This window comes from Rousettus aegyptiacus, unplaced genomic scaffold, assembly GCF_014176215.1.
Source record: "Rousettus aegyptiacus isolate mRouAeg1 unplaced genomic scaffold, mRouAeg1.p scaffold_m13_p_3, whole genome shotgun sequence".
In the NCBI taxonomy this organism is placed as follows: domain Eukaryota; kingdom Metazoa; phylum Chordata; class Mammalia; order Chiroptera; family Pteropodidae; genus Rousettus; species Rousettus aegyptiacus.
The window spans coordinates 152,402,629-152,415,723 of NW_023416306.1; the positions used below are offsets into that span (position 1 = coordinate 152,402,629).

The following is a 13,095-nucleotide window of genomic DNA, read 5'->3' on the forward strand; positions in this document are numbered from 1 at the left end:
GAGGATCTGCGTCCAAGGTGCCAACTCACATGACTGTCACATCTGTGCTGGTAATTACTGGGAGGCCTCAACTTCTCTTCCACATGAGACTCTTCACAAGCTACCTTAGTGTGCAACTCGAAGAATGCCTTCACTGAGAGCAAGTAATTCAAGAGAAAGCCAGACAGAAGCTATCCTTTTCTTGACCTAGCTGGAAATCACATAGCATGACTTCTGTCTTATCCTATTAGTTAGAAAGAAGTAAATTCCTAGGTCTGGCCCACATTCTAAGAGTGGGGAATTAGGTTCGATCATTTGAAAGGAGGATTATCAAAGAAGTTTGCACATATCTTAAAACCACCACACCACCACAGTCCAAAATATGCACTGCTATAGGAATGATCTTAAAATATCACAGTTCTAATGATGTTCTGATCACCTCCCGCAAGTATCTTCTTTAGTATTTCTCTATTGACAGCAGAATATTTCCCAGACACCTTAGTGTGAGTGTCAAAACCCTAATCTACCTCGAAACATTATTGTCTCCTTTTACTACCCCTCCCCATGCACATCCCCTTTAGTCCACCCAAACTGGACATGCACTCACCCCCGAAGTCTTTCTACCTTTGTTACTTTGTTTATACTGTTTCTTCTACCTGAAATATACTTCTGATAGATCTCTGTCCATTAAAATTTTACCTGTCCTTCAAAAGCTCCGCTCAAATGCATGCTTTCCATGAGACCTTCCCTCAGAGTCCTTTTTAAAAGTACTAATTTTCTTCCTGCCATTTGCGACAACTTGGATGAAACTTGAGGGCATTGTGCTAAGTGAAATAAGTTAGACAGAGAATGACAAATACTGTTTGATATCACTTATATGTGGAATCTAAAAAAAGCCAAACTCAGAGAAACTAGAATGGTGGCTACCTGGGCTGGGGGAAGGGGGAAATGGGGAGATATTGGTTAAGGGTATAAACTTCTCGTTATAAGACTGACAACTTCTGGGTAATCTAATGTATAGCTTGGTGACTATAGCTAATAATACTGTATTATATACTTAAAAGTTGCTAAGAGAGTAGATCTTAAATGTTTTCACCACACACACAAAAAAATGGTAATTATGTGACAGTATAGATGTGTTAGCCAATACTATGGTAGTAATCATTTTGCAGTATATAAGTGTATCAAGTCAACATATTGTACACCTTAAAATTGCACAATGTTATATGTCAATTATATCTCAATAAACTGGAAAAAAGAAAATACACAAAAAGATTATTAGCAGGAGAAAAAGGAATAATTTTTTTATGTGTGTTCCCATAGCATTTTGTATCTCTTTTATACTACCTAGCCCACTCTGTCTCGATATTATTTTTCATTTGTCTTATCTCTCCTACTAGATTATAAATTATTTGAAGTATAAACAGTATTGTCCTTTGTATTAATCACCATATAAGATACACAGTAATGCTCAATGAATATTTGTTAAATTCTGAGTGGGTCTTTTCATTAAAAATGTAATTGAAGAGATATCAAGTTTTCTAACTAAATGGGAGGAACCCTTTGACAATGTAAATGTATATCAAATCATGATGGAGATTTGAAGTACTTTATAATTTTGTCAATTATACTTCAATAAAGATGAAAAAGGTTTAGAAGGAATATCAAATTTTGTTTCATATTAAAATGCTGCAGATTGAATCAAGTTAAGTTTCTTAAATATTCGGGGACTCTCAAAATAGTCACCCTAAGGGTAGGTATACATTCTGAATCAAAAGTGAATTAGGAACTAGCTGCGCATATTCTAGTGGGCCACAGTGTGATTTTATTTATTTTTTAATTTTTTTAAAGAACAACGTTGCCACCTAGGGGAGAAATAGATTTCAAACATTTCAAAGAGGGCTGTTGGGCCAGGAAGACTTAAAATTCAAAGGCAAAAAGGATACTGGTTTATGAGAGAAAATAATGTAGTTCTAAGGAATCCCAAGATAATTACAAGATAATTAAGGCAAGTGTGGGGGCCCGTGAACTTAAAATTGGGGAATATACAGAACCGAAGGAAATCAATTATACTACATGTATAGACTACATTATAAAATTTAAAAGAGACTAATTAAATTTAGAGTATCAAAAGGTAGTCAACGCATAAATTTTAAAGAAAATATTATTTCTATCTATTTGATTAACAGAAGAAGCAAAAATTGGTAGGTTTCAGTTATTACTTTTTAATAAATTATTTTAGTCTTTCTTTTTTGGACAAAGTGATAATACCCATTTCAGCAAATTTAACTGATACAAAAAGAAGAAAATCATACACACGCACCCTCAATGACACTATGTAGAGATAACCATTGTTGATATTTTGGTATGTTAAAAATATTTATATGTTATTTTTACGAAAATGAGGTCATGATGCATAAATTGTTAGCCTGATTTTTTCACTCTGTATTGTGAACATTTTTCAATGCCATTACATGTTTTTCTATAAAATCTTTTGAGTAGATGTGTGAAATTCCATTGGGTAGATCTATCATGATTTATTAATCAGTCCTTTGATGCCAGATATTTGGACTTTTTCCTAATTTTTCACTATCACATACTGTGATGAACATCTAAGTAAAAATATTTTTCTATATCTTTAATTAGTTTTTAAGGTAACTTAGAAGTGGAATTTTGGGTTAAATAATATAAACTTTTAAAGGTTTTTGATATGTATTGTCCAATTATCTTTCAAAAGATTCATTTATTAATTTATAGATTTTTGAGGGAGTCCAATGGCACACTGGGATGGTAGACATTTCCATAAACTTATATATTCATGTTACTTTAAAAGTATTTGACAACGTAAGAAGCCATTTACAAAAAATTACGTACAAAAGACAAGGTGGAAGAAGAACATCTAACAGAGATTATATAAAATAGAGATTTAATGCACTTAGGACAGAGATTACAGTAAGGAAAACTTAAGTATAAGAGGGGACAATATTAGATATAATGACAATAACAATTAGGCATTATACTAAATGGTTACTATTCTAAGTACATGTATTATTTGTTATTTAATCCTTGCCACACTCCTATGAGATAGCTGCTTTTATTATCCTCTTTTTATTCCTAGAGATCTGAGACTTTGAGAAGTTAAGTGACTTGCCTAGAGTCAAACAGCTGGTAAAAGAGTGAGGTAGCACCTGAACTCTGATCTTCTCATAGCCTTTTTTATGGAATGAATATTAGATTGGGTATGCCTGTTTTGAGCTGTTTGATTCTTGCCAGGATCATAACTTTAATTTAGCTCAACTTTCTCTGCCTAGAATTTTGTCCTTTATATTATATGTAGTTTTAGAGGACAGAAGGATCCATCCAGGGGAATCAAAAGAAGGTTTTTCTTTTTAGATTAATACTAAGAAGAATTTTTAAAAATGGGAACTATTAAAGGATGGCTTAGTGAATTAATGAGATTTGAATTAGTGATACTTCTATCTCTAGATGTTTTTCTCATAGAAGGGATTTCTATATTAAGTGAGAGATTATGTTGTCTGATTTGTAAGGTCCCTTCCAATTCTAAAATATGATTCCGTGATTCCACACATTTAAAATGAGGATATTTCAAAAATACGATTATGAGAATATCTTGTCTGAATATTCTGAGAACTGTTATTCATGAAAGGCTTTTTAGGAACTTATTACTGATCTTGTAAGTCTATAGAAGCTTAAGGGAAATAGGGTACTCATAGGTAGGGACAGTTTTTCTGTGTGTTCAGGATTAAGAGGTAATATGTAACAGAAAGTGTTTATTGAGAATTTTCTAGAAATATGCCCCAATCAACCCCATTTCCTATTGACTAGGATTTTTTTTTTATTTGTTAATTTTAGCTGAAGGAGAATTTAAGGAACACAGAGCATAAATATCAGGAGACTCTTAGAAGATTGGAAAACAGGTTTTTTGAAGAAAAGGTATGACATATTAGGGTTAATTAAAAAATCTTTTGATTATTAGAACAACATAATTGTATTTATATACCTTCTGAGATATGTCAACCTTCCATTTGGTATCTTAGACAATTGTTATTAAATCATAATAGAATAAAAAACAGGGAAATAAATCTATTCTAGATATCTCAATGTCTAGTCTCTTCCCCACGTCCAGTGAAGAGATTCTTGAAATCCTCAAGAGAGATTGTCATCTTACCAAGGCTTTAGGACACATCCCTCTCAGCGTGGTATTCCCCTGGTAGAACTAAAGCTGCATGTACCCTGTTATATAGGGGAGTTGGGACCGAAGAGGTCACTGTGATATGCATGAAGTACATGTTAATTATTATTGAATATAGTCTCTGTGAGAACAGGGACCTTATCTGTTTTATTCACTACAGAATCTCCAGTATCTGAAAAATCGGCTACACAAAAGCACTTGATACAAATTTGTTGAATGAATAAGTTATGACTCTCTTCATTATATTTAGCAGAAATTTTTCCCAGCTCTGCTTTTCCATACTGACGTGGAATTGTTTTTCCTATTTCTCTGTCATGTTGCTTTTTCATGTGGAAATTGGGAGGTACCCTAAGATTCCTGTGTTCATGTTGCCCTCTTTGCTGGCTCCTCCATTACTACTTGGAGTATTTCACATCAGGTCATGTGGATAGGAGCATTTTATTTGATATTATAAAATAGATACTTAACATTTTGATATGTAAATTCTGTTGTTAGAAATATAACTGTATTAAAACAGCCTATTTTCTTTTTTAGCACCGACTAGAACAGGAGGCTGAAAAAAAGATAATAATGCTGGCAGAGAGAGCCCACCATGAAGCCGTCGTGTAAGAGACTGCTGCCTTTTTCCCTTTCTCATAGCCTCTCTTACCTCTTCACAGGTCTCTTTTGTTCTTATCCTTTTGTCTTACCACTTCTGTCCAGGTTCGCATTTTTGAAATTATCTGGCTTACTTCCCCTCACTGTTTCTAGAAAGAGAACTTTGTGTCCCCGCTCCTCACCCCTTTACCCACTTTGTAGTAGCATGGTGTGAGGCTAAGAACCTAGGCTTTGAAGTTAGACTGGTTCTTAACATATATATCAACTGAGTGTAGGAAGATTTCTTAACTTTTTTTAAAATTAAATTTCTTTATCTAATAATGGGGTTAATAATAGCAACCTTGCAGTATTGTCTTTATTATTAATGTTAAAGCAATCATTGTTTAGTTTGGTAATATCTAAAACTTAGGCCTCTGTTTTGAGATCTTATATCTGTTTATTTCAGGCAACTGAACACTGCTGGAAGAGCTGTTTTTAAAGAGAATGTTTATCTCCAGAAAGCTCTGGCATACCACCTGCAGGAAGCCGATGCTCTACAAAAAAACTCTGAGAAGTTGCAAGAGACTCAGACTTTCCTTCTACATCAAAAGGTTCCCACTCTCATTCAGACTTTGTTTTCTATCTTTTTTTTTTTTTTTTGAAGGATTGGGTTGGTAAAGTCAACGATGGGACCATTTTTCTTCTGTCTGGTTGATGCACCTTTCCTATTTGAAATGATTAATTACTTAATAACTAAGAAGCATTAGACTTGGCTTTATAAAGAATATGTCAGAAAAATATATATATAACCCCTATCATCTACTACCTGAGAATATTTGTTTTGCTTTGCTTGGAGTTGGTCCCTGAATCGCTTGGGAATAGGTTCAGCTATGAGTTACAGCCCTGACAACAATGGCATCACCAAATAAGAGTTTATTCTCTCACCTAAAGGAAGTCTGGAGGTAAGCAATTCAGAGCTGGAATGGTAGTGCCACAAAGATAACAGAAACTCCAGTTCCTTAACTCTGCTCTACAACATGTGGTTTACATCCTTCAAGTCACCTCATGGCCTACGGCAGCTACTGGAGCTCTAACCATTACTCAAACAGCAGGAAGGAAGAAAGACAAGAGGGAAAATGTATACTCTTCCCTTTAGTGGTCTTTCTAGAAGTTCTACACACATTTCCACTTACCATCTCGTTGACCAGAACTTAGGTGGCTATGCTGAACGACAAGGGAGACTGGGAACTTTCAACTGGTCTTGCTGACATCCTGAGTAAAGCTGGGGTTTTATTACTAAGGAGAAAAGGGAAAATGGACATTGGAATAGACAAATAGTGGATTGCCGGAGTTTTCAGTACTTAGTTGTTAAATGAATATTTTATTGTATAGTCTTACTGATTTTAGAACTACCCTTTTTATAATATAAAATATTTAAACTTTCAGAATTTTAGAGGAAGGGACATTTCTTAATTAGCAAAATCAGTGATCGTCAGACAAGGTCCAGACAAGGACCCTACAATGTTTTTTACTCTCTATTATCGGAATAGCAAAGTATCACCATCTCACTAGGCTTCAAACTCAAATCTCATGAAGTAGTGGAAATTGGTGAGGAACTTTTAAGTTCTCAAATTAATTAAAGAAAAAAAAAATCACCTCTCTCATCTTTCTATTTTTAGGAGATCAATGATTTGTTGGTTAAGGAAAAGATTATGCAACTTACCCAGCAAAGATCACAAATCCAAATTCTTCAGAAGAAGGTCGTAAGCTTGGAGACTGCCCTGAGTTGTATGACCAGAGAGTTTGAAACGGAAGTTTTAAAACTACAGCAACAGGCAATGGTACATAACCAAGAGGGTCAGTTTGAAATTTACAACCTACAGTACCTTCTTCAAATGAAGGACAGGGAGATGAATCGAGTGAAGAAGCTTGCCAAGAATATACTGGATGAGAGGACAGAAGTGGAAAAGTTCTTTTTAGATGCTCTACACCAAGTGAAGCAACAGATCTTATTGAGCAGGAAGCATTATAAGCAAGTAGCACAAACTGCTTTCAATTTTAAAATGCGGGAGGCATGTGCAAGAAGAACAGAATATCCCAAAATTCGAACATTTGATGGCAGAGAGCACAGCACCAATAGTGTGGATCAGGATCTTATGGAGGCTGAAAAATGGTACTAACCATGCTTTGATATTTTATCTTTTGTTCTGCTATTTTTGTGCCCTTTAGAGAAATAACCCTGAAAAGTTCAGTTTGATAATATCTAGGTATTGACTAGATTGCTCAGTAAGTTACTTGAGGACAGGAACTGACTTACTCATCTCTGTAACCCATATGCTTAGCATAGTTTGTGGGACCTAATGGATATTCTTATTTGTTCTTTAGAATGTCATTGTAGTATCTTTTAACATGTTCCTTTATTTTACATCCTGTAAACGGATTATAAAGTTTTGATTGGATTGAGGTTAAACATTTTTGATAAACATACTTTCATAAATATTTTCTAAGTTCCCTTTACTGAGATAAAATTCATAGGTAATAATATCTAACTAAACATGTAATTTAAAAAATTAGTATACCAATTATTTGTTGTACAGAACTCTCCCAGTAGTACTCCCCATCACAATCCCCACAGGTTTCCAAAATGCACTCTGGAGAGCTACTGCCGCTATGATAAAGGTAGCAAAATTCTTGAGACAGTTGTCGCTTCTATAAATGATTAATCGCTTCCTGTTAGCACTTTTATCTGTTAGAGCACTCTTCCCCCTATAAATCATGGATTGAGTTATGATACATTTTAAAGATTATTCTTAAAATTATGTTTTATATCCCCATGCAATTAAATTCTTTTAACTCAAGAAACTTAAAAAGATTCCGTACTACTGTATACTTAACATTTTATTAAAAGTGATTTCAAATGTGTCTTCTGCTTTAAATTATTTTTTAATGGACTAATTTGTAGGTTCTTTTAAATTATGTAGCTGCTAGGAAGGTTGGACATGGTTAGTGGCCAAGACTCTTCTTCAAAAATGCCCATACTATGTATAATTTTTTTACCCTCTCGCCTTAGTCAGAAATCTGTAATGACACTTCTATTACCTAGAGATTCACTGTAAATTCCTTTTATTTATTGAATAAGTCAAGCAAGTTTTGAGTCCCTATCAAATATACAGTTTCTTTTACTTTTTTTTTTTTTGTCTACTGTATATTAAGTGGTATATAGGTTTTCAGAGGAAGGTACATGAAATGATTCTCCACATTGTTATTGCAGAAACTGGAATTTTTCTGTTCTGCCTTCTGTGTGACATTTTTCTACTGAGCAATTTGTCACCTTAACCTTAGTTTCCTATTGCTTGTACCAGCAAGGCAGGAATGGTGGTTAAAATATTACATCATCTGTTTAAAAGGCAGATTGGAGGACAGTTGAAGGATGTGGTGATCCTAAGGCAAAGCCTAAACTTAAAGAAAATTATCCCAAGTGCCCTATATGCCAAAATTTCAACATCAATACTCTATCTACATGTCAGCCAACTTTTTAAAATTGCAAGTGGACTGAATCTTCTGAGAAAGTTAAATAGTATAGGTAAAGACCTACCTAGAAAGCTTAGCTGCAGCCTGATTAGGAAATAAGAAAATAGACTAGATGAGTTACATGCTATTTTCTAAATTTACCTTTGTTACTCTATCTTCATAGCAAAATATCTAATACAAAAAGAAATGTTAAAGGGAATTTATCAATAATATCACTAAACAACTGTTTCGTTTCTTGTTTCTTTTTATCTGTATCTGGGTATATTATGTCATATTACAACTTTCTGTTTTGTTTATTTGCTTGATGTTTGAGCACACTTTTTTCATGTTATAGTTTTTCTTATTTTCATTTTAATGATTTATAACATTTTGATTTGGCTAGCGTACTGATATGCTTTTCAACTTTATAAAGTTGTAATCGACAGCTTGCTTTGTAGTCATTACATTTGGAAACCTCATAATATTCGGTTATGGTTTGGAAATTTTTCTTCTCCTGTTTACATATTTTATATTTTTAAAAAAGGAGAGATGCTTACATTGACCATAATTTTCCTTTCACTTTTTTTTTTTTTGAAATTTGTTAGGACAGATATTCAAGGAAATGTGGATATTGGAGATTTGACCTGGGAGCAGAAGGAGAAAGTCTTACGATTGCTCTTTGCAAAAATGAACGGTTTTGTTCCTAGGTAACTCCCTATTTCTGTGGTGGACCACCAAGTTGTTATCGACCCTAGAAACTGTATAGGAACAATGAATTAATTTTCACTTAGAATTAAAAGGATAGGAAGAGACCAGAAAATATAAGAGTCATATTGCTTATATACTGCATCTCTCAGAGGTAAAGCATGGGAGATAAATGAATGAGCACAAAAATGAAAGATGAATTAGAATTAAAGGGGGGGAGGTGAGAAAAGAGATTAATCTTAGGTGTTTAAAGTACTGCTTGCTAAGAAGGTACAACATCGTTCCTCTGAATGAGTGGTAACTGAAGAGAAGCATCATAATTGTTAAGATTTTATTGGTTTGCAAAGATAAGTAAATGATTTTTTTAAAGCCAATTATTAATTCAGAGAATCTCTAATACCGAGAAGAAGACTTAGAAATTAAAAAAACAAAAAATCACAGATATGCCAAATAATTCTTTTTAATTCGTTTTTATTCTCTCCACTATGTTTTGTCAGTAACTACAATCCTAGTAATGAACTATAAAGTAGTAAAATAAATCACCCACTTATTGATTGCTTATTACGTGCTTAGCACTGTGTTAGGTACTGTGGGGATTCAAAAGAATTGAGAGAGATTGCCCTTAATCTCAAAGCTTAGAATCTGGTGGCCCAAGCAAAACCAAACATAACAAGGAAAAAAAATAAAGTGGCACAGTAAAATATAACTGAGTTCAAATAATATGTCAGTGGGCTAGAATAGTCAGGGAAGACTCCAGTCAGGCTGAAAGCATATGACTCTGTGGAGTGCCTTATAAGATAGTGGGATAAGAGAGAGTGGCGGGGGGCACATCAGGCAAGGGGCTTAGTAGGCAGCTTAATCAAAAACCCAGAGGAAGGAATGGGTATTGGGTATTTAGGTAACACTGAGGAAAAACTTCCTAGCTTGAGGAAATTTGGTAATGCAAGAGTAATTAATAATTAGAAATAAGGCTTAATCTATAGATTAAATTATGTTGAGGCTTAAAAACCATGCAGAAAAGCCTGAACTTATGCCATTGTAGATTCTAAAGCAGTGTTAACACTTTTCTTTTCTGCCTTGAAGCACTACAAAGAGCAGTAAGCCACACTCTCATACTCTCACTGGAAGGGGTCACAGGTCATTGTTCTCAGAGCTACCCTGAATCTAATAGTGACAAGTATGATGGATTGGAGGACAAAAATAGAGGTGGGGACCAGCAGAAACTACAGTACTGCTCTGGATATGTGGCAAGAGTGGGAGCAGTCAGAAAAAAAGGGGAGAAACTGAAAGACACTCAGGAAGGAAAAACAGGATGTGGTGATAAAGGACAAAAGGCATAAAGAAAACAAAGTGTAAATGTTTAAGTTTTTTGGAAAGGCAAATGAAAAATCTGGAAAGCCAGTGTGAGGGAAACATTTAAATTTTGTTTAATCCATCTACCAACTCATTTAACATATACATACTGAATATCTGCTATTATTAAGGATACAGTGTTGAGCTAATAAAGACATACCTAATCTTAGGGAGTTTGTGGTCTACACGGGGAAGAAAAACATTCAAATTACACAAATAAATACAAAAGTATAACTGATATTGAATGAAAGGAGTAGTATAAGAGCCTAGACTAGGAGAATCTGTATTAATTGAGGAGGTCAGGAACATTTTTGAGGAAGTAGAAGCTTGAGCTGACCTCTAAAAGGTAAATAGGAACAAAAAGGGAGGAAAAAAATTCTAGGTAGAAGAAATAGAAAGTATTTTCAGCGTCAAATTGGAGGTGACAAATATATTGTGGTGAAAAACACTTAAGGCATTGTAAATAGTGATTGAGTAAAGATAATAGTTTGGGGAGAAAGATTTGAGCATGTTTAGTGAAAACTGGTAGTTGAGTTCAGGAGAGTGGGTAAAGGTAGAAGAGTAGAGAGCCGAAGCTAGAACCTTTAGGAATAAGCACAATTAATGAACAGGAAAACAAAGAAGAGTACAAACAAAAGAGTAGTTTAAAGAAGTATAGGCTAAATGGAAGATTAAAGACTTTGAAATGGCTTTTGTGTCTCTGGTAGCCCTACAAAGAAGTGGTGGTAGGATCCAGGTTGTAAGTAATGAATTTAATGTCTCATTTTGAGTTGACTTTTCTGTACCCCAGAGTTCCAGGCCTCAAGTTCCATACTGTGTTGTTTTCAGCACTGGAGGAACAAAGGAACTTGAGTGAAATCTTTCACGCCAAAACAACGAACTTGAACCTGGCCACAATGGAACCATGTCTAAGCCTGTCAGAATTTCATGCCAGGGTTGGATGAAGGAAAAGAAGATAGGACTAGAATGGTGAAATGCTGAGATGAAGACAGGATTAAATGAGAAAGCTCAGATTGGAGAGGAATTAAATGATAAGAGATCTACCAAGGCAAAAAATAAGGAAGTTGGTAGGAGTTCAAAATGATTGTGTATGATTGTGACTGCAATAGTACAATATTGTGTGTGTGTGTGTGTGTGTGTGTGTGTGTGAGAGAGAGAGAGAGAGAGAGAGAGATGGAACTAAGTCAAAGGAGTATAACCAATAAACTGTACTCTTCAGTGCATCAGCAACGACTTTGGCGCTAGTAGTAGCTAAAGTGCATTTTTAATAGATTTTGAATGAGTTTATACTGCTTTCATGTGTACCTAGTTGACAAATTTTAGGAGTGAGATGTGTGTCTTTTATCTGCGGGCAAATCAACCTACTATACTATTTATAACTGTTAAGTTTGCTTTCAAATTAGAACATTTAATTAGTAATATGTTTATTTCCTGTCTTTAAACCAGACTTTCCAGTATATAAGGAGAAATTTTTGTACTGTGTCTGTCTCCATTAGTTAACCTTTTTGTGTTTTGTGGTTCTTTTCATGGCAAGGGAATTTTCCTGGCTGTTTTGGTCAGTACTCTGCTCTGGTTCAAACTTGTCCGTCACCACTAATAGCTGTTATGTACCATCATCATGATCATCTCAATAAATATTTCCATTTCTTAAGTTCAACATGTCTCAACTTCAAGAGAATATAAGTTTATATTAACTTGCCTAACATACTGTCTGTGTGTGTGTAAAAGCTCATTTTTAAAAATGAGAAGCCCATTCAACTGAAACATTCATTTATTTAGCACGTTTAAAGCGTAGCTGAAATACCTGGCACAAGAAGACACTGCCTCACTGTTAACTTTTCCCCACCACAGGAAATACGGCCACAGTTCTAGGCCTTCAGTTCCAGACTATGTTGTATTGGACAATGGAGAAACAAAGGAATTTGGGTAAGGTCTCTCTTGACAAAGCCATGAATGTGTGCCTGATTATAGTGGTTCTTGTGGACATCTTATGTGTGCTAAACCTGAGTGAGAGTAACATGAGAAATCTGTTGTTCTGAACCAGGTTCCATGTGTGTCTGGTTATTGACAGATCTGTTATTTTTTCATTATTGCAGGGATGAAAGTAAGCTTCAAGATCAAACCTTTATCACACAGCAAGTACCAATCTCAGACTCTCCTAGTGAACTGATAATATCCAAAACTCAGAAAGGATCACAAGAGTCTGACATGGTAAGGAGTCTGTAATCTAAGCAAACAATACATTTAACTGTTACCTTTCCCCATGCAGCTTCTTGCTAAGTCACAGTTCTTTAGCTTTACTAGCCAGGAGTTCTCAGGGGTCAGTGAAATGAGTAATATCTTTAGTTGAAATCACAATATCCACACTGAGGAAGGCATATACTTAACTTAATGCATATTTGTGCCTCTTTTAGTGTGGACAACCTACAAATTGCCTTTGGCAATATACAGCCTAGCCAGAATATGTACTATCTTTTATGTAAGAATAAACATGATGACCATGTAACTCTTGGCTTTGGACAGAGGTTGGAAGTCTGAGTCAATAAAAGCTTGGGGGCAACAAGATTACAAGGAATTATGGCACCATTAAAAAAAGAAAGCCAGATTTTCTTTTTAAGAGCTTTTTATTAAAAGTTTGTTATTTATAATCAGTACAATATAAAATCAGAGAAATTTCAAATGAAGTCATGTCAGAGCAAAAAGAAAATAAAATACTGAATTTTTTAGCTGCTACTAACATAAACATAACTATAGATTTT

At 34.6% G+C, this 13,095-nt stretch overlaps 1 protein-coding gene across 3 annotated transcripts in view; it reads left to right on the forward strand.

Annotated features, from left to right (window-relative positions):
* The window catches only part of BBOF1 (basal body orientation factor 1), a 31,366-nt gene that overhangs the window by 12,958 nt on the left and 5,313 nt on the right, over positions 1 to 13,095 (forward strand). The window contains exons 5-11 of one of the 3 annotated variants that reach the window (XM_016138881.2): positions 3,853 to 3,933; positions 4,727 to 4,797; positions 5,235 to 5,379; positions 6,448 to 6,941; positions 8,884 to 8,985; positions 12,188 to 12,262; positions 12,433 to 12,547. In XM_016138881.2, coding sequence (XP_015994367.2) covers positions 3,853 to 3,933; positions 4,727 to 4,797; positions 5,235 to 5,379; positions 6,448 to 6,941; positions 8,884 to 8,985; positions 12,188 to 12,262; positions 12,433 to 12,547 — 1,083 coding nt within the window. The remainder of the gene's footprint in view (positions 1 to 3,852; positions 3,934 to 4,726; positions 4,798 to 5,234; positions 5,380 to 6,447; positions 6,942 to 8,883; positions 8,986 to 12,187; positions 12,263 to 12,432; positions 12,548 to 13,095) is intronic. The other 2 variants (XM_036238559.1, XM_036238558.1) reach the window with 2 other exon arrangements.